Source organism: Pseudonaja textilis, chromosome 16, assembly GCF_049901715.1.
Source record: "Pseudonaja textilis isolate UNSWEBS1 chromosome 16, rPseTex1.2, whole genome shotgun sequence".
NCBI lineage: Eukaryota > Metazoa > Chordata > Lepidosauria > Squamata > Elapidae > Pseudonaja > Pseudonaja textilis.
The window spans coordinates 6,025,430-6,045,817 of record NC_142005.1 but is presented as its reverse complement, the minus strand read 5'-3'; the positions used below and the strand labels follow the sequence as shown (position 1 = coordinate 6,045,817).

Genomic DNA, 20,388 nt, shown 5'->3' with positions numbered 1-20,388 from the left:
AAGGGAAAGAGAAGAAGAAGGAAAAAAGGAAGAGGGATAAAGGAAGGGACGGAAAGGAGGAAAAGAGAAGAGGGATGGAGGAAGGAAAAGAAAGAAAAAAGAAAGAATTGGAAAGAAAGAGAGGGAGGAAGGAAGGAAGGGAAAGAGAGGAAGAAGGAAAGAGGGAGAGGGGGATAGAGGAAGGGAGAGAAAAAAGAAGGAAAAGAAAAAGAGGGACAAAAGGATGGAGGAAGGAAGAAAAAGGAAGAAATGGAAGGAAAGAGGGAGGAAGGAAGGAAGGGAAAGAGAGGAAGAAGGAAAGAGGGAGAGAGGGATAGAGGAAGGGAGAGAAAAAGAAGGAAAAGAAAAAGAGGGACAAAAGGATGGAGGAAGGAAGAAAAAGGAAGGAAGAAATGGAAGGAAAGAGGGAGGAAGGAAGGAAGGGAAAGAGAGGATGGAAAGAAAGAAGGAAAAGAGAAGAGGGAGGGAGAGAGGGAAGGAAGGAGAGATGGAGGAGGAGGAAGGAAGGAAGGAAGGAAGGAAGGAAGGAAAACAGGGCTTGGATTTTTTTTTCCTGCGAAAGCCAGAGTGACAAACCAATTCACTGGTCAGACCAGAGAAACAGCTTCTTCTTCCTGCAACATGCAATTAAATGATGGAATTTGTAGTCACAGGATGTGGGAGGGGCCGGCGGTAGTGCGATGGGTTTCAGAAAAAAGGATTACCAAACCAGTTCACGCGGTGCCAAGTTTTGCCCTGACCAGAGCTGGTCTACCGTGTGTGTGTGCGTGTGTATGTGTGTGTGTGTGTAGCTTCCAAGGGCTGGGGCAGTCTACCTGAGGACCTTTCTTGTCCCCCTGCCATTTGGCCTCTGCTCCAGGGTTGGGCTCACGTTAGCATCTCTAGCTAAATGGCAAAGGGCCGTTTTGGCTAACCCAGATTCTCAGCACCAGGCTGCCAAGGGTGAGCATACAGGGCCGGGCAGAGAGCAGTGTGTGTGTCTGTGTGTGTCACAAGTGCATGACACACGCCCAAGATGACACACGCGCACACCATTCCAGTGACCGATGTATAGACTCACCCCTGTTGTGGCAGGCTGGGAGTTGAGTCACACACAGCAAATTTGGGTCTGAGGTTGAGCGAATGCAGAAATTCCCCCCCCACCAGCCCAGCCCAGCCCCAGACAAAAGAGAAACAGAGATGAGTGGGGGGATTTTCAAAGAAAACACCATCACACAGTGTGTGTGTGTGTGTGTGTGTGTGTGTGTGTGTGTAAAACTGTGCATTTCCCCTATTTCTCCATTTTTTCCCTCTCTCTCTCTCTCTCTCTCTCTGGTGGCATCTAAATATTTCAGTCCGATTGTCCCGCAAGCTGTCAAAATGCACCTGTTTTTAACACCTTTTGGGTGTTTGAAGTTACAGGCAAAAAATGCGGGTGAGATTCGCCTAAGCAGCCCGACCCGTTTTAGCCACGGAAATCCTGGTTCCTCTTACAGTCATAAGTCGAGGACTATCGGGGTCCATCTCTACAACCTATTTTGCAAAAATAGGGCAAGTTGTATCTGTTCATCTTTTGCACTATTAGTTGATATTTACAAGGATTACCTTTGAGGGATCATCATTAATATTGAATTCAATATCAAATTAATATTGAAATAAATACCACATTAATATTGAATGAAATGCCACATTAAGATTGAATTAAATATCAAATTAATATGAAGATATCTACCGTGTTTCTCACAAAATAAGGCTAGGCCTTATTTTCTTTTTGACCCCTGAAAAAACGGCTAGGCCCTCTTTTCAGGGGTGACTTAATTTCCACCCTCACCTAGAGCGGCCCATGCACACGTACCTCGCCACGAGGCCGCTTCTATCGGCTGACGAAAGCTCCCCGAAAGCAGAGTCCCCAGCCGCTTCAGGCCGTGAAGTGACTACCCGTGTCCCCTCGCCTTTAGGGCAGTCTTTTGGGGCGAAGGAAGCTCCCCAAATGCAGTCACCAGCCACTTCGATCGGCCGGCAGAAGCGGCCTCGGGGCGAGGGGAGTGTGTGTGTGTGTGCGCACTTGCCCGAGGCCGCTTCTACCGGCCGATCGAAGTAGCTGGTGACTGCATTTGGGGAGCTTCCATCACCCGAAAGAGACTGCCCTAAAGGCGAGGGGACACGGGCGGCCATGCCACGCCACGCACCGAAGCGGCTGGGGACTCTGCCTTCGGGGAGCTTCTATCGGCTCTCGGGGTATTCTAGCCTGGGCTACCTCCCCCCCCCTTTCTCTTCAGCTCGTGTAGTTCTAACAAACGATGTGAGAAATGGCGGGGAAACGCATGGTTTAAATAGGCCTAAATTTTGGGAGCGGGGCTTAATTTCATCTCATGCCTAGAAATCACGCTGGGCCTTCCTATTGGTGGAGACCGTATTGTTGGAGAAACACGGTAATTGTTGCTTAAAAAATAGGGCAAGTAAGTACCATATTTGTTCCTTTGTTCACAAGATACCGAGACACTGCCTCCGTCATAAATATGAGTCAGATACCAAGTGTCTGAATTTTAATCATGTGGCCATAGGGATACTGCAGTGGTCATAAGTCTGAAAAATGGTCATAACCTTGATTCAACCCTGAGCCACAAATATTCCCCCTTAAGTGGCCCTAAATTGTTTTTTTTCCCTGTGCCATTATATCATTTATAATGGTTACCTTTGATGATTTATTATTAATATTGAACTAAATATCAACTTTATTCATAAAATGCATTGGTCATCCATCTTGGACCCAGATTATTGAGGACAATATACGGACTCTGTAAACCGCTTATTAGAGCGGGCTGTAAAAGACTGTGAAGCGGGATATAAGTCTAAGGGCTGTTGCTATCTTACCACAGAATGAACTATCAAATTAACAGTATTAAATATGAAATTAATATCAAATGAAATATCAAATTAAATCAGTTAATTATTACCTGGCATCGATGACCATCACTGCCTTGAGTTACAGATCAAAAGGCAGGATGGATTTACCAACCCAATTTATATGGCTTTTAATAAAATACGATACCATCTAAAAAAAAATGAATATAATAGAATACAGAATAGAATAGAATGTAGAATATAAAGAATAAAATAGAATAGAATGTAGAATAGAAAGAATAGAACGAATAACATATAGAAGAGTTGGAAGGGACCTTGTAGGTCATCTAGTCCAACCCCCGCCTAACCAGGAGACTGTACACCATTTCTGAGTTGTCTCTTCTTGAAAGCTTCCACGGACGAAGCTCCCACCACTTCCGAAGGCAGCTTCTGTCCCATCAAGTTCGATCGATGTTCTCACTGTCAGGATTTCGAGGTTGAATCCATCAGAATAGAGCTGGAAGGGACCTTGTAGGTCATCTAGTCCAGAGGTCTCCGACCTTGGTAACTTGAAGACTTGTGGACTTCAACTCCCAGAATTCCTCAGGCAACTTTGCTGGCTGAGGAATTCTGGGAGTTGAAATCCACAAGTCTTCAAGTTGCCAAGGTTGGAGACCCCTGATCTAGTCCAACCCCCGCCCCCACACCGTTTCTGACAGGTGGCAGCCCAGTCTCTTCTTGAAAGCTTCCAGGGATGAAGCTCCCACAGGGTCGAATAATAATAATAATAATAATAATAATAATAATAATAATAATAATAATAATAATAGCACAAAATGCAATAATAACAGCAACAATATAATAATTAGAATTTAAAAACAAACAAACCCGAATAATAATATTAATTGGGGGGGAGAATTAAGAGGCTGTAATAGTGAGTGCATTGCACTCCACCTTTCTCTGGGTGCATCCTGGAAAAATGCACGGCGTGGGACCCCCAGCCCACCCACCCCCCTTGCAAAAATCCCCCCCCCACGTTTGCCAAGGGGGGGTCTCCCTTTGCCGCCTGCGTCCCAGTGAATGGACCCACCTGCCGGGTCACGTGCCGCCCCGTGACGTCACCCTTCCCCGGGAGAGCCGGGCCGGCTTCTGATTGGCGGACGATGAGGTCACCCTGCCAGCAAGCGGCTCCAACTCACCCCCCCGCATCCGCGCCTGCCCTGCTTTCCCCAGCCGGAGCCTCACGCCCGCCCCGAGCAGGGGAGGAAAAGGGGAGGGGGGAGAAGAAAAAACAACAACAACACAACACAACACAACTTCGCAACCAGACGGGAGGGAGGGAGCGATCCCCGCGCGTTTGCAAAAGCAGCCTGCCAAAAGGAGGGATCCGGAGCCCGGGACCCATCCGGGATCGAGCGATCCTCTCGCCTTCAATGATTTTCGGCTGGAGGATGTGATGCAGGTGAGTGCAAAACACACCTGGGAGGGGGAGGAAGGAGAGGGAGGGGGCTGCGTGGGGAAAAAGGGGGGCGGACACGAAGATGCTTGCTTTGTTTTTTTTTGTTGCCCCTCCCACTTTTGCAAAGGTGGGGGAGAGATTGGGAGCGGGAAGGGAGGAAGCCCCGCCGTTGCGCTTAACGCAATTTGTGTTGCGCGGTGCATGGGAGAAACTGGACCCTGGGGTGGGGGGGGGGCCAGGAAAAGCAACGGGGGTCTCTAACGGTGGAAACTGCCCCCCCCAACAAACGCCCCTATACCCCACGCGTCCACCGGTTGGGGGAGCCGAAGGCGAATTGCATCCCCTGGGTGGGTTTTGTTTTGTTTTCGCATTAAGGGGGTGGGTGGGGAGAAAGAGAATAGAAAGGGGGCTGTCCCATTGCCCTATTTGGGTGGGTGGGTGCAGAGGGGGTCTTCCAGGCCTGCACCCCGCAGCCACAAAGGTACCCGGGCAGAGGAAGATGAGGGGGGGGGTGCAGGATTGGGGTGCAGGTGGGAGGGGGCGAAGAGAGGAAAGCTGCGTGGGTGAATTGTGGTGGCTGTCTTGGTTGTTGTGACAGGTCGTCTTCCCCGGGGGTGCGTGGGAGACGGAGGAGGGAGGGAGGGGGGCAAAAGGCTCTTAGGGATGCTCAGAGGATTTTTGGGGGTGCAGGGGTGGGTTTTCTGTTTTGCATTCTAGCTATGAAGCCTGGAGTTTTAAAGCAAGGAGCCTCATGACTTATGACACCAGGGGTTATTTTTAAGCCTGTGATGCCACACAGGGTTGGTTGCAAAGGTGGCTGCTGCTGTGTGTGTTTGTGTGTATGTGTGTTGGGGTTTGCATGTCTCTGTGTGTGTGTGTGTGTGTGTCCATCCACAGGCAGGGGATTGGCACCAAGAAAGAGATTGGGTAAAACAAAGGAACCCCGGTGGCTGAGCTTCACGTTATTATTATTTTTTTAATTAAATTTTTAATTCGGTGCAGGGATTTTTAATTAGATGTGTGTGTGTGTGTATGTGTCTGTGTGTGTGGGGGGAAGTGTGTTTAAAGACAACAACCCACCTCCTCCTTCAAAAGGGCAAGGTTCTGGGTGCAAAGGCGAGACAGAAATTAAATAAGTTGATATCAGCTTCTCTGTTTCATTTTTTTCATGTTTTGTTTTAACAATTCGGTAGTTGCACAATATTTGTAGATTAGATGACGCAAGAGAGGGGGGGGTGATGTAGACACACTTGAGGTGTTGAAGTTGTGTAGATGATGTTTTAGAAGGGACACACCTGTAGAGTGAATAAGGTGGGGGTAGGCAATTATGTTTTTTTTAAAGTTTTACATGCTGCTTTTGCAGAAAAAAGGGAGTTTGGGTCAAAGCTGTTGAAACTAAGTTGTTGTTTTTAAGTGACTGGGTTGAGCTATCCATTGGCAAGGAGGGTTCTCCCAGCCTCAGTTTTTTCACCTGCGTAATGGGTAGCGCATTGTTGATGATGCTTGACTTGCGACAAAATCTCCGGGGATTTAGATTGGAGATTTTCAAAAGCTCTGCCAAGGGATTCTGGGAGTTGAACGTGAGGCTTCGCTTATGTAAAGCAGGAACTCTTTTTGTTTTTCTGATAAGCTGGTTTGTTGAAACACTGCTGGGTTGTGTCTTTTCTCACAGTTAGATGTGTGTCTTTGCATCCCATCTTAGATTCGATTGTAGTGTCCTCAATCTATAGCAGTATTTCTCAACCTTGGCAGGTTTAAGAGGGGTGGATTTCAACTCCCAGAATGCCCCATCCAGCAGGCTTTAATATGGGTGGACTTCAACTCCCAGAATCCCCCATCCAGCAGGCTTTAATATGGGTGGACTTCAACTCCCAGAATCCCCCATCCAGCACACTTTAGGATGGGTGGGCTTCAACCCCCAGAATCTCCCATCCAGCAGGCTTTAGGATGGGTGGGCTTCAACCCCCAGAATCCCCCATCCAGCAGGCTTTAATATGGGTGGGCTTCAACTCCCAGAATCCCCCATCCAGCAGGCTTTAATAGGGGTGGACTTCAACTCCCAGAATCCCCCATCCAGCAGGCTTTAATATGGGTGGACTACAACTCCCAGAATCCCCCATCCAGAAGGGTTTAAGAGGGGTGGACTTCAACTCCCAGAATGCCCCAGTCAAGATGCTTTCATATCTTACTACCCGAATCGAGTTTGCAATCTTGGTGGGCATGTGTGATGTCATCGCAGGGGGACCCTCATTTTGGCATCACCATGGTTTGTTGGAGGCAAACTGGCTTATTGAGATGGGCCACGTCCTTCGGAGGATGTTTTTATTGGCTGTTCCGACTTCTTCCTCTGGGCACAGCAGCACAAATCAGCCCGCTGATTTCTAACAAGCCAACTTCAGAGGCTCTGCTCTGATTGGCGGACACCAGGGCTTGTCTCCACGGCACACACTCCGTGAAGATGCCGTGGCTGGAGACCCATCGTTGGCCAACCCAGAAGGGCTAGGAAGTGGCCAGAGAGACCGGTGGGGCTTTCACCCACCAAGCCAGGGTGGAGAAATGCCCGCACCGATCTTTCATCCTTGGCAGTTGGAGATCATACAGCCGGTTTTCCTCAAAATTGACACCTTTACAGATGGGAGGACTTCAACTCCCAACAACACCTATCTGAAAGCTTGCAGACTGGGGGATTCTGGGAGTTGAAGTCCACCCCTCTTAAGGCAAGGAGAAAGGGGAAGTCCACCCCTCTTAAAGCATGCTGGCTAGGGGATTCTGGGAGTTAAATTCCACCTGTTAAAGCATGCAGACTGGGGGATTCTGGGAGTTGAAGTCCACCCCTCTTAAGGCAAGGAGAAAGGGGAAGTCCACCCCTCTTAAAGCATGCTGCATGCTGGCTGGGGATTCTGGGAGTCAAATTCCACCCCTCTTAAAGCATGCAGATTGGGGGATTCTGGGAGTTGAAGCCCACCCTCTTAAATCATACTGGCTGGGGATTCTGGGAGTCAAATTCCACCCTCTTAAAGCATGCAGATTGGGGATTCTGGGAGTTGAAGCCCACCCTCTTAAATCATACTGGCTGGGGGATTCTGGGAGTTGAAATCCATCCAGCTTAAAGCATGCAGATTGGGGGATTCTGGGAGTTGAAATCCATCCAGCTTAAAGCATGCAGATTGGGGGATCCTGGGAGTTGAAGCCCACCCTCTTAAATCATGCTGGCTGGGGGATCCTGGGAGTTGAAGCCCACCCCTCTTAAATCATACTGGCTGGGGGATCCTGGGAGTTGAAGCCCACCCATGTTAAAGCTGCTGAGGCTGAGAAACCTCGTCCTGCAAAGAGACAGATTCCCATCCCATTTTTCTTTTTCTTAAGTCCTGCGAAATCTTTAGCTCTTCCTTCACCCCTGGCTGGTTTCGCTGCCTGTCTCTTCCTCCTCGCCCGCCCTGCTTCGCCCCCCCCTGCCCCCCCCCCAAGAAAGTTGCCCAGCATCTCCTGGGCCAAACGGTGAGCTCATCCCGGGGTGAAACCCAAGAAGCCCCAATGTCCTCATCACCATGCCAGCCTCTGAGCTCAGGTCGGTATTTTTAGAGACATTGTCCAACTTTCTCCGGCTGAAAGGAAGGAAAAGTGCCTTAAGGGAACCTAGTGGGCTGTGGGACAGGTCAAAAAGGTAAGCTCTGGAGAGGGAAAATGCCCGCATGTGCCCATGTGTGCGTGTGTGTGTGTGTCTATATGTTTTGTGTGAGCAAAGCCTGTCTTTAAACAATATTATTATTCAACAAGCCGGCACTGAAGTGTGTCAAAACGTGCATGCAAAGAACCTGCCTTGCTTTGCACAGATTCACCACGGAGGAGCTGCAAACAGATCCTGAAGCAGTAGGAGCTGTTTTTCAAGCCCCCCCTCCTCCCCCCAATCTCTCCACACCCCTGCGAGGTAGGCCTCAGAGATTCAGGGCTGAGCAGGGGAATGGGATGGGATCGACCGATGGACTTGAACGTGGCTTTGTGCAAACGCAACGTTCACCTAAATGCAGAGGATTTGCACACCTGTGGAACTACTCATGGACCAAGGTTACGTCGTGCTGGTTGTGTGTGTGTGTGTGTGTGTGTGCGTGTGTGTGTGTGAAAAGCAGACTTGTTGGGCATTGGTCATTCGTGCCAGTTGGTGGGACAGGAAGAGAAAGCAGCATGCCAAGGAATTTATATGGTAGATTTGAGGGTGCAACTGCTCCAGAGAGGGTTGGGGATTACTTTGATGAATTGGGATTAGTCAACAGGTAGTTATAAGCAAAATACAGGTAATTCTCAGTTTATAAGTTTGTTTTTAGTGATCGTTTGAAGTGCACTGAAAAAAGGGACTTAAGTTACTACCGTTTTTCACACTTACGACCGTTGCAGCCTCCCCCTGGTCACCTGATAAAAATTAACATGCTTGGCCACTGACTCGTACTTATGACGGTTTTCAGTGTCCTGGGTGTCACGTGATCCCCTTGGGCGACCTTTTGACAAGCCAAAGTCAACGGGGAAGCCAGTCTCACTTAATAACCGTGTGACTAAATTGCAATGATTCACTTAACAACGGTGGCAAGAAAGTTCGGGGAGAAATGGGGCGAAAACTCACTTAGCCAATGTTTCCCTTAACGGCAGAAATGTGTGATCGTAGCATGAGGACCACCCGTAGATCCCTGGATAAAAATCTGGATTGCAATTCGAATTGGGGCGTGTGTTTTGTTGGGGTGAGACGGAAGCAGGTGTCTTCCGGAAGGGAAGGGCCGAGGGTGACAAATGTGTTCAAATCCCCCAAATGTTATTTATTTATTATTTTTTTAAGAAAACGATTAGTTTGAGTTCTGCAAGATGGAAGATTTCAGGATTTGTTGGAAATTTGTGCTAGGAACAGACAAAGTAGCTTGGAAAAGGATTTTGCAAAAAAATAAATAAATGCAAAATTCAGCCGTGTCCCAGCAATTGTAAAAAAAAACCACCTCTTCCCTATCCTGGCCTCAGTCTCCAGGTCCCTGAAATGGGCATAAGGCTCTCTGGGCTGTATTGTAAACATGGGCTCCTCCGCCTGGAGTTGCAGGGGTGTTTGCTGCATGGCTAGGAGCACCTGTGACCCAGAATACGATCTGGCTTTAGAAAGCTGGAAACCTGACAGAGGAAAAGCCTTGCCAAAAAACGCTGGGCCGTAAAAAGAAGTGAGCCTAAACGCATCGAAATGTTATTGGATTACGACTGGGTGGCTGTGGGGGGTGGGGGCACGGAGGGTGGCCGCCAGGCGGGAAGCATCAGTAAATAGAAGGGCTGGGGGCTGGGGGGGTCTTCAGGGTTTGAAATAATAGCAGGAGGTATTGAACGAGGGATGTTAATGGTGGGGTTGATCCCTTCCTTCGTCTCTTCATTTTTCCTTCCTCCCTTCCATCCACACCTCATCTACTCCCTTCCTTCCTCTCTTTCTTCCCTTCCTTCCCTCTTAGTTTCTCCTTCCTTCCTTTCCTTCCTTCCTCTCTCCTTTCTTTCCTTAGTTTTTCCTTCCTTCTTCTCTCCTTTCCTTCCTTCCTCCCTCCCTCTTAATTTTTCCTTCCTTCCTTCTCCCCCCCTCTTAATTTTTCCTTCCTCCCTTCCTTCCACTTTTCCTTCCTTCCTTCCTTCCTTCCTTCCTCTCCTTTCCTTCCTTCCCTCGCTCTTAATTTTCCTTTCTTGCTTCCTTCCACCCTTTTCCCTCCCTCCCTCTTAACTTTTCCTTCCTTTTCTTTCCTTCCTTCTTCCTTCCTCCTTTCCTTCCTTCCCTCCCTCCCTCTTAATTTTTCCTTCCTTCCTTCTCCTCTCCTTTCCTTCCTTCCTCCCTCCCTCTTATTTTTTCCTTCCACCCTTCCTTCCACCCTTTTTCCTTCCTTCCTTCCATCCACACCTCATCTACTCCCTTCCTTCCTCTTTCTTTCCTTCCTTCCCTCTTAGTTTCTCCTTCGTTTCCTTCCTTCCTCTCTTTCTTTCCTTCCCTCACTTAGTTTTTCCTTCCTTCCTTCTCCTCTCCTTTCCTTCCTTCCCTCCCTCCCTCTCTTAATTTTTCCTTCCTCCCTTCCTTTCACCCTTTTCCCTTCCTTCCTTCCTTCCTCCCTCCCTTTCCTTCCTTCCCTCGCTCTTAATTTTTCCTTCCTTGCTTCCTTCCACCCTTTTCCCTCCCTCCCCCTTAATTTTCCTTCCTTCCTTCCTTCCTTCCTTCCTTCCTTCCTCCTCCTAATTTTTCCTTCCTTCTCCCCCTCCCTCTTAATTTTTCCTTCCTCCCTTCCTTCCACCCTTTTTCATTCCTTCCTTCCTTCCTTCCTCCCTCCCTCCCTCCCTTCTTCCTTTCCTTCCCTCCCTCCCAATTTTTCCTTCCTTCCTTCCTTCCACCCTTTTCCCTCCCTCCCTCCCTCCCAGAACTCCCAGAATTCCCCAGCTGCCATGCTTTAAGGGTCATGAACTTCAACTCCCAGAATCCCCCGCCACCCCCCAGCCAGCTTTCAGAACACCAGCTTTGCAAACCTGCCCGGGTGGCTGAGGGCTGAATTGCGCCCTGTGGCCTCTCCTGCACGGCGAATCCATTTAGCTGTTTAGTAAATTTTGCAAGCTTGCTGGCTGGGGAATTCTGGGAGGGGGAGTCCCCCCCCTCAAGCCTTACTCCTTGGGAGGCCTCCCCCTGCACGCTAGGAATTTGGGGAGGGGAGACCACGGTACTAACCTCCCTTTGGCCTCTTCCTTTTCCCCGCAGCTCAGCTTTCCCAATGCCACCCTCGCCCCTCGAAGAGCGGATCGGGGTGCTGCAGAGGCCCAAGACTTTAGCCCTACGCCTCACTCACACCTTCGTCACCCACGGCAGTGGCGGGGAGAAGCCCCTCTCGCCCTCCGCCGTGGGCCAGGACCCCTGCGAAAGCCTCCGCCGGAGCAGCATCCTTCTCCCCGGCCATTCTCACACCCTTGACCTCAAGCCTCAGGGACGAGGGCCCGAGCGTGGCTCAGCCTGGCCGCCGGCGGACGCTAAGCAGGGCGAGAGGAAAGCCCCGCTGACGCCGCAGCTGAAGGCGCTGCTGACTGAGGCCAGACTCAAGAAGCGGGGGGGCCTCAAGGAGAACGCCGACCCTTCGGGGGATGCTACCCCCAGCTCCACGCTCTCCAGCCCCGCCACCACCATGCACCCTTTGAAATGCGGCTGCTGGGGCTGCTGGCGGCTGATGCGCTGCGAAGACGCTGGCGCCAAGTCCGGACTGCGCTCCCTGGGCTGCTTCTCCAGCCGGTCCAGCCTGCGCTCCCTGGGCTGCCCGGCCTGCAGTCCGCAGGCCGTGAAGAAGCTGGGGTGCTTCTGTGGCCCCGTGGCTTTGCGCTCCCTGGCCTGCCTGGCGTGCAACCTCTCGGTCAAGTCGGTCAGCTCCTCCTCCAGCTTCTGCAGCAGTGACCCCATCGTGGCCTACGACCCCCGGGTGGGGTCCTCGCCGGCGCCCAGCTGCTACGGCGGGGACGGAGAAGAGGAGGAGGAGGAGGAGGAAGAAGGGGACAACTACACCAGCCACAACGTCTGGCCCAACGAGCTGGACAAGAAGATAAACACGACGACGCCGTGGGTCCAGCCGCAATCCTCTCCCTTGATCCTGGACTGCCGCAACCTGGTGGAGTTCACCAAGGCTCAGCTGCAGGGAGCCATGCGCTTCGGAGTTGCCGACGCGCCGGGACGGCGACGGTTCCAGCAAGGGAAACTGGCTGTGCTAGACTTCCTGTCATCCAGGGGCACCTGTGACGGGCGGGACTCTTCCTCGCGGCAGTGCCTGTGGTCCAAGGAGGGGTCTGGCTGCAGGGGGGTCCTGGAATCTCCCCCGGCTAGCCCCCCCAAGCTGCCCAAGGCAGCCCCGCCTACGCAGAACCTGCACCTGGTCCTGGATTTGGTGCACAAAGATGAGCAAGGACTTGGGAAGAGAGGTAAGGAGAAAAAAACACCTGGACTGTGGGAGACATTTTGTGTTTAAACCTTGTTTCAAGATAGGATTTGATGTGGCCGTTAAGCTTGAAGGGCGGAGAGAGAGGGAGGGAAGGAGGGAGGGGAACACCAGGCCCAGCAGGCAAGAATGCTAAGTTAGAGCCTCTTGGTTCAGGAGAAGTCTACCTTAAAAACGCACCTATCTCCCTCTGCGTGGGAGCAAGCTCCTTCTAAATAAGCCCCTTTTGCCAATGGAGAAGATTTGAAGAAGATCTGAAGAAGAAGGAAAAGGAGAGGAAGAAGAAGAAGAAGAAGAAGAAGAGGAGAAGAAGAAGAAGAGGAGGAGGAGGAGGAGGAGAAGAAGAGTGGGATATATCCTTGTTTTTCATTTAAGGGGCCACCCCTGGAGCAGTGTTTAAACACTTTAAAACAGGGAGAAACAAGGCAATTCTTTCCAGATGTGGTTTGAACCAGGAGTCTGCTGGGAGAGCCACGTGCAAGGTATGCTGGGAGTTGTAGTTCAGCAAAACATTCCCACCCCCACCCCCCTTGCTATCCCCAAGGCCCATTCTGAAAAAAATAAGAATAAGAATAAAACCTGGGAGGGATGCTTTGAGATGCCCTACTTTTAGCCAGCTGAATGAGGGGAGGAGCTAAGGAGGAGGGCGGAGACAAGTGCACCTGTCATTCCCCCTAAAACTACAACTCCCATCATGCCTTGCTTCCCAGTCCCGACGAGGAAGCTTTGATTGAACCAGGACGAAGCTTGTCCTGCTGGTAGCTTGATATAACGGGCAAAGCATCTTTTATCCTTCTCCCCCCCACCCCCCGCTCCTCCGTTTCCAATCTAGGGAAGCTTTTCATCTGCCAAACTTGACCCCTTGTGGACTTCAACTCCCAGAATTCCCCAGCCAGCATTTTTTTTTTAAAAAAAAAACTTTACGACAGAATTGCGGCTCTCAGTTGCAGTTGGTAAGCAACCACTAGGAGGCAGGATAGGTGACCGGTTTTGTCCTTATATAATCCCACGCTGCCTCCTGGTGGTCGGTCTAAGTAAGAACACGCACAACAAAGAGCCAGAAATGAGCTCTTAGGGAATTCTGGGAGTTGAAGACCACAAGTCTGAAAGGGGGCCATTTGGAGACCCTCCCCCGGATCTTACCTGGCGGGATTGGAAAGGTAGAGAGGGGGAGAAAGCACCTTGATCTCCTGTGCCTCCACCCCTCCCCTTTTGCCACGCATTTGAACGCCACGTCTCCGTTGTGCCCCGCGAGCAGGAATGCCACCCTCACGTTTCGTGTTTTGGCCGCAGGCAGTCCGATCGGGTTGGATGCTCCGGAGATCTCGAACGAGGTGGGCTCTCCGCTGACCCCCGACTTGGAGAACGCCGAACTGAGCCCCATCCTCCCCTTCCTCTACCTGGGCAATGAGCGGGACGCCCAGAACCTGGAGATTTTACTCCACCTCAACGTGGGCCATGTTCTCAACGTCACAACCCACCTGCCGCTCTACCACGCCGAGAGCGGGCGCCTCCGTTACAAGCGCTTACCGGCCACCGACAACAACCGACAGGACCTGCGGCAATATTTTGAGGAGGCGTTTGAGTTCATCGGTACGAGCCGAATCTTGACCCAGGTTGGGGAGCCCATAAGTGGGAAATAGGGTGGGATTCACACATTCTTACTAGTTCCACGGGCGTGGCTTGGTGGGGCTTGGCTTGGTTGACGTCACAGGGGAAGGATACTGCAAAATCCCCCTTCCCTCCCCGCCCCACTAACCTGCTTTCCAGGTCCGTTCTCCTGTGCAGAGCAACCAAAGGAGACCCATCCCATTAGCTGTGGGTGTGGCTTGGTGGGCGTGGTGTTCTGTGGGTGTGGCTTGGTGGGCGTGGCAGGGGAAGGATATACTGCAAAATCCCCCTTCCCTTCCCTCCCCACCCCACTAACCTGCTTTCCAGCTCCGTTCTCCTGTGCAGGGCAACCAAAGGAGACCCAGCCAATCAGCTGGGACTTGGGAGGCGGAGAATAGATGGGGGCGGGGCCAGTCAGAGGCGATATTAGCCGGTTCTCTGAACTACTCAACATTTCTGCTACCGGTTCTCTAGAACCGATGTGAACCGGCTGAATCCCACCTCTGGAAATGCTGGAAGGAAATCCTCATACCTACCCCTAATTCTCTGCAGGAAACATTTCAGATCTCAGTGGGGGAGGGGGATTAACATCTGGGGAACAGGAAAGAAAAAAGTTAAGAGGGAGAACAGGCAATCCTTTCGAAGTTAGAACGGCGCTGGAAAAAAAAAGGGGGTCTTTTATGGCCGTTTTCCACTCTTACGACCGTTGCAGCATCACATGATTTACCCTGGGATGCTTGACACCCAAACCACCTTTAGGGTGGTGGCAGCGTCCCTGGGGTTGTGTAGGTATATCCGCTTTGGCGACCATTCGGACGAGCAAACTCAACGGGGAAGCCAGATTTCACGTGACAACTGTGTTCCTTTTAACAACTGCAGTGGTTCATTTAATAATTGAGGCAAGGAAGGTTGTAAAATGGGACAAAATTCAGCGAACGAATGTCTCCCTTGGCAACAGAAATTTTGGCCGCAATTCCTCAATTCCGCAATTTCTGGCTCTTTGTTGTGCATGTCCTTACTTAGAATGACCACCAGGAGGCAGTGTGGGATTATGTAAGACAAAACCAAGTCACATACTGCCTCCTGGTGGGTCACTTGCCAATTGCAACTGAGACTAGAAAGTCTGTCACTAAGCAACAGAGTCATAGAATAAATTTCCAAAAAAAGCTGGCTGGGGAATTCTGGGAGTTGAAGTCCACAACTCTTAAAGGGGCCAAGTGTGGAGTCCCTGAGCACATCCTGCCTCTTAACGCTGCCGTTTCTCTCCCCAACTCCAGAGGAAGCCCACCAGAGTGGCAAGGGAGTCCTTGTCCACTGCCAGGCTGGCGTCTCACGCTCCGCCACCATCGTCATCGCCTACCTGATGAAGCACACCTTGATGACCATGGGCGACGCCTACAAGTACGTCAAGGGCCGCCGGCCCGTCATCTCGCCCAACCTGAACTTCATGGGGCAACTTTTGCAGTTCGAAACGGACCTCAACGCCGGCGTCACGCCCCGCATCCTCACCCCCAAGCTGGCTGGCGTGGAGACGGAGGTGTGAACTGGGATGGAGCGCCACCGGGTGATCTCCGTCAACTCTCAGGGCTAGGGACAAACAAAAGCGGGAGGGGCGTGCAATAAGGGGTAGGGAGGCAGCAGGAGGATTGCAGCCCCCCCACTCCCCAAGACGGTCAAAGCGGCAAAGGCGACTGCCAAATCCAGAACCTCGTAGATGTGCGTCCCAACGCGCAAGGTTGCCGTAAGCTTGGTTTTTGTGGGTCTGGGCGGCACAAAATTTAAGCGGCGGCGGCTGCGGTTTCAACCGCCCACCCGTGGCTTTTCCAAGCTGGTTTACCTTTGGCATCCAGGTGGGAAGGGAAGGGGGAGTGACTGGGTTGGGGCTGTTGTGTGCCAGGTTAATTTATTGGGTGTGTGTGTGTGTGTGTGTGTGTGTGTGTAAATTAGAGGGAGCTATTTCCTTACCACTGCCTTTTTTTTTCTTCTTCAAAGAAAAGATCCAGGTCACTTCCTGTCTATGCTGTGGACAGCAGTATATCCCGATTTCTTGTGCATTTGCCAATTGTCTGTGTTTGTGCATCTATAAGGAGGGTTTGATGGGGAGGGGGGGGTTTAAATGGGGTGTGGGGGGATGAGGGTGGAACGCATTCCCCAAACTGGACACTGCACTGGCTTTCCTTCTGGGCTAACAAAAAAAAAACCACACCCTTCCTACAAATTGAAAACTAGGAGTGGGACAATCATCCTTCCCTCCCCCGCTTAAGGAAAGGTGTGGGGGGGGCAGCCAGGCCTCCCTTTTTCTCTTCCACCCCCTTCCCCAATTTCTGCCCCTGTCTCTTGTCACGAGGGTTGCGCAGCATTTCAGAACCGATGGCAAAAAAAATATGAGGTTTTGCAACGGATCGAGGCGGCCGATCGCTGCAGGCTTTCTAAACCAGCTTTTTCCTGGGTGGGGGAAAAAAAAAAAATTAAGAGGCAGCTGCTTTAACGAGCCGCAAGTGGCAGTTACGTTGCCCGCCTCCCAGGTGCAGATCCAAAACTTTGCATCGGTTTCTGACTATGTGGACTGAGGGTTTAAAGGAGGGGAGTGGGGGGAGGGATGAGAAACAGGAGCCCCCCCCCCTCTCTGAGCACAGTTAAAGTAGCCCACCTCCCCATCTTGGCAGGGTCTCTGCGAAAACAAAACAAAAAGTTTTTAAATGTTTAGGAAGAACGCAAAGGGACAGAAAGGAGGCTACGTCTTCCTACTGGTGAGGGAGACTACCCTTCCCATCATCCTCGGCAGGCAGTGACAACAGAGGCCGCTATCTCAACAGAGCAGGGGAGGAGTAGGCAATTTTACAACCTGCAGGACTTCAACTCCCAGAATTCTTGAGCGGGCTGTGCTGAGGAATTCTGGGAGTCGAAGTCCACAGGTTATAAAGTTTATATACCCATTTCCAGATGCCTGGAATCCATTGGGGGAGGGTTAAAAGCTCACTTCTGACTTCAGATGCAATACATAAACACATATTTTTAATCGGAAGGGGTGGGGCTCGTCTTAAAGTCCCCATGCCCCCCTTCCCCCCAAAAATGGGGAATGCAAAGAGCTGCTGCCGCAGGCCCTGTGGCTTTCAATGGTCTTCCAAGGAGTCTCGTTTCTCTCTAACCCATCACCAGCTACAACCTGCCAAGTGAGCATAGATCGGGGAGGGGAAAAATATATGTGGTTTTTAGAAAACTGGGGAGGGGGAGATGCAACGAGGAGTGGGCAGCCGGCAGGCCCTCCATTTCCACACTCACCAGGCCAAAAGCGACAAAATAGCCACCCAACTGTGATAAAAAAAATATCTTCGTAGTTTCCATGTTTGTCTCTCTTTGAAGTGTCTAGATTTGTGTGTTTTTTAGCGCTGTTCCTATTCTTGGTTGGAGCAGCCGGATCTCTTATTTTTTTTATTCTGAATACTGCCAGCGGCAAGATTTTACAGACCCTCTGGAAATTCCCAGGATTGGGGTACGGGTAGTCCTCGACTTATAACCGTGTAGTGACTGCTCAAATTTACAACAGCACTGGGGGGTGGGGGGAAGCGACTTATGACCAGTTTTCACATTTTGCGACTGTTTGCAAGCATCCCCGGGGCAGAATTTGGGCGCTTGGGCCAAGTCAGATTTGCTTTGGGACTATAGGATTCACTTAACAGCTACAAAAGTTCACTGAACTGTAGCCAAAAAAGAAAAGAAAAAAGTCAACTCACTTAACAACGGTCTCGCATAGTGTTTGGCTCGATTGTGGTTGTAAGGCTACCTGTAATGGGGAAAAATATTGATTAGGATGAGCCTGGGAATAGGTGGGTAAAGGAACAAGCTTATCTTTTGCTGCAGAAGCTTCCATGAAGGTCAGCGTGGGAAATCATATATTTTTTTTCCAGCACACCGGATGATGAAAACTTGGAAGGGGTCTGGCAAAGAAAGGGAGAGAAATTGAATAGATTTAGGGCGGAGGTCTCCAAACTTGGCAACTTTAAGACTTGTGGACTTCAACGCCCAGAAATTCCGAACCAAGCTAATTTCTTGCCCTTTGTTGTGTGTGTCCTTACTTAGAATGACCACCAGGAGGCAGTGTGGGATTATATAAGACAAAACCAAGTCACATACTGCCTCCTGGTGGTCACTTGCCAATTGCAATTGAGACTAGCAATCATAGAATTTTTAAAAAACGCTGGCTGGAAGTTGGAAGTCCAGAAGTCTTAAAAGTTATCAAGTTTGAGGACCCCTGATTTAGGGGGTTAAAAGCAAGGAAACAAGTTTCAGAATCCGCGACTTGCCCCAGACAAGCAGAGCCTGCGTTTTAAAAGTCTGCCCACTTCAGAATGACATCACAACTTTTTAAGTTTAGCCTCTTCGGCTAAGCCAATTGATTTATTTCCCTTTCTTCCCCCAAATATTTTGAAAGCCTGATCAGGGTTTTCTTTTTTCTTTCAAAAAAATAAATAAATAAAAAGAGGCGAGGCGGGAAACAGCAGCTAAATTGCGAAACACAGATTCCGTTTCTGAAAAAGGCGACTCAGAAAAATAAAACCCAACAAAAACACACCTTTCAATGCACACGCAAAGCTTAATGGCTGATTTTGTATCTGCATGTGCGTGTGTGTGTGTGTGTATACACACACCGGCCTCCGTAAACCTGCGCTCCTGGCTTTGCTTCCGTGATCCCTGATCCGAGCAACACCCCCTTTCCGTGTAGCAGTTGTGACGGTGTTGGGTAGCAAGTCCAATTTCTCCTCTTATTTCTCTCTTTTTAGACTATTTTGTACTGAAAACAATACTGCCTCTCGCCGTTTGGTTCCTCCTCCTGCCTTCCTGTTTCTCTTCTCTCTGGACCTTGCTTTTGTTATTTATTGGGCCCGACTGTAAAAGTCTTCCCTTAATTTATTAAATGTCATTTCTGCTTTTGTAATGAGCGTCTCTTTTGAAGGGGGAGGGCAGGGGTGGGTGGGGGGAAGGGCTCCCAGGTCCCCCCACACCCAAAATGGCCCCGTTTTAACTCCGTTGCCTCCATCAAAGCATCTCCAGGACAGGAAACAAGAGCGGGTCTGATAAAACAACATTCAACGCTATTCTGACTTCTCTTCCATCCATTGGCAACGTCCAAATATTTGACGTGGCTTTGGGGGTGTGTTTGTGTGTGTTGCGTGTGCGAGATTCAGCCGTGGGGTCCCACCCGTTCCGCTACTGGTTTGGTGATGCATGCAGGCAGCTTTCCCCACACCAGCTGAGGCCTGCAGTGCCAATCAGCTGAGAGGATAAAGAAAAGCCCAGGGGTGAACGGGAGGGGCCGATTCTGCGCTTCTCTCTTCTTTTTTTATTACCGGTTCGTGGGAACCGGGCCAAACCGGTAGTGTACCATCACTGGCAAGATTTAATTCGCCCTAGGACAGTGATGGTCAACCTTTTGGGCACCAAGTGCTTAAACCGGAACAGACGTGCATGCCGGAGTGCCAGACACCCCAAAGACCAGCTGCCCGGTATTTGCATGCCTTTTGGGGGGGCTGTTTTGGGACCTGTTTTTGGACGCTTTCAGGCTGTTTTTCGGGTACTCCAGCACCCATGAAGACCACCTGGCCGGCAGAGAGGGCCTTGCACGCCAGAAACCAGCAGTTGGGGATGGCGCGCATGCTTTTAGAGGGGGCTTTGCATGATACCTCTGGCACGCGTCACAGCACTAGGAGAATTGCTAATTCCACTTTTATGTAGGATGTGTGACAATGCAGGCAGGCAGAAAACATGCCTCTTGCATCATAGGTGCTCTCTATCTGTTTTTGGGGGAGTCAGAACACAGAAGCAAATACCGTATTTCCCCATGTATAAGCACCCCCTTTGTATAAGCCACCCCCAATTTTTGGACTGTGAAGTTTTGAAAAAAATATTTTATTAGAGAAACAAGTTATGAAGAAAGAAAATTTACAAAGAAACAAAATTCGACGTCTAGATCTACAACTTCGGTCATGACGCCAAAGCGGTGCGGCGACGCTAGCAATCTACGTGATCGGAACGAGAGTAGGAACGAAGCATTCAGGCCGATGCCTAGCGTATGCATTTCTATCGCGTACTCGCACTCGTAATCGTATCATCACGTACAATTTTTACAAAAAGTATAGCATACTGCTGGAAAACCAGTTTATTCCTACTTTATTATTTTATGCATTTTTCACGTATAAAAAAGTGTACCTGCTTTGTATATGCCACCCCCTACTTTTTGGGCTTGAAAATTTTGGAAAAAGGGGTGGCTTATACATGGGGAAATACGGTATATCTGAGAATTCCAATTATGCAGGGAAGTCTTCTCTAGGATTTGGTCCTCTCTCCTCTCCCTGACTCCTTTTACAAGTCAAAGGCCCCCCTCAAGTGGTGGACTCTGAAACTGCAAGCAATCCCCCAAAGGAGTGGGGGGTAGAAAGAAAATAGATTTTTCAGTGGTTTTATTGTAAATCCCTGGAATATAGGAGAGGACATCAGTTGTCCTTCCTCTACCTTTTAAGAGTCAACTCCGTTATA

General features: G+C 50.3%; 1 protein-coding gene across 1 annotated transcript; it reads left to right on the top strand.

Annotated features, from left to right (window-relative positions):
* Positions 1-4,031: 4,031 nt before the first annotated feature.
* Positions 4,032-15,916, top strand: LOC113446598 (dual specificity protein phosphatase 10-like). Its single transcript, XM_087913672.1, has 4 exons — positions 4,032-4,285; positions 11,028-12,226; positions 13,537-13,836; positions 15,132-15,916. Exons 2-4 carry the CDS (start codon positions 11,041-11,043, stop codon positions 15,395-15,397), a joined length of 1,752 nt encoding a protein of 583 aa, XP_087769798.1. The 5' UTR covers positions 4,032-4,285; positions 11,028-11,040; the 3' UTR covers positions 15,398-15,916.
* Positions 15,917-20,388: the final 4,472 nt, after the last annotated feature.

What these genes read in the sequence shown, in the direction of transcription:
- LOC113446598 (XM_087913672.1), top strand. Translation starts at nt 11,041, where the DNA reads ATGCCACCCTCGCCCCTCGAAGAGCGGATCGGGGTGCTGCAGAGGCCC. An exon ending in GCAAGGACTTGGGAAGAGAG is followed by an intron (nt 12,227 to 13,536) that starts GTAAGGAGAAAA and finishes TTTTGGCCGCAG; the next exon opens with GCAGTCCGATCGGGTTGGAT. An exon ending in GGAGGCGTTTGAGTTCATCG is followed by an intron (nt 13,837 to 15,131) that starts GTACGAGCCGAA and finishes CCCCAACTCCAG; the next exon opens with AGGAAGCCCACCAGAGTGGC.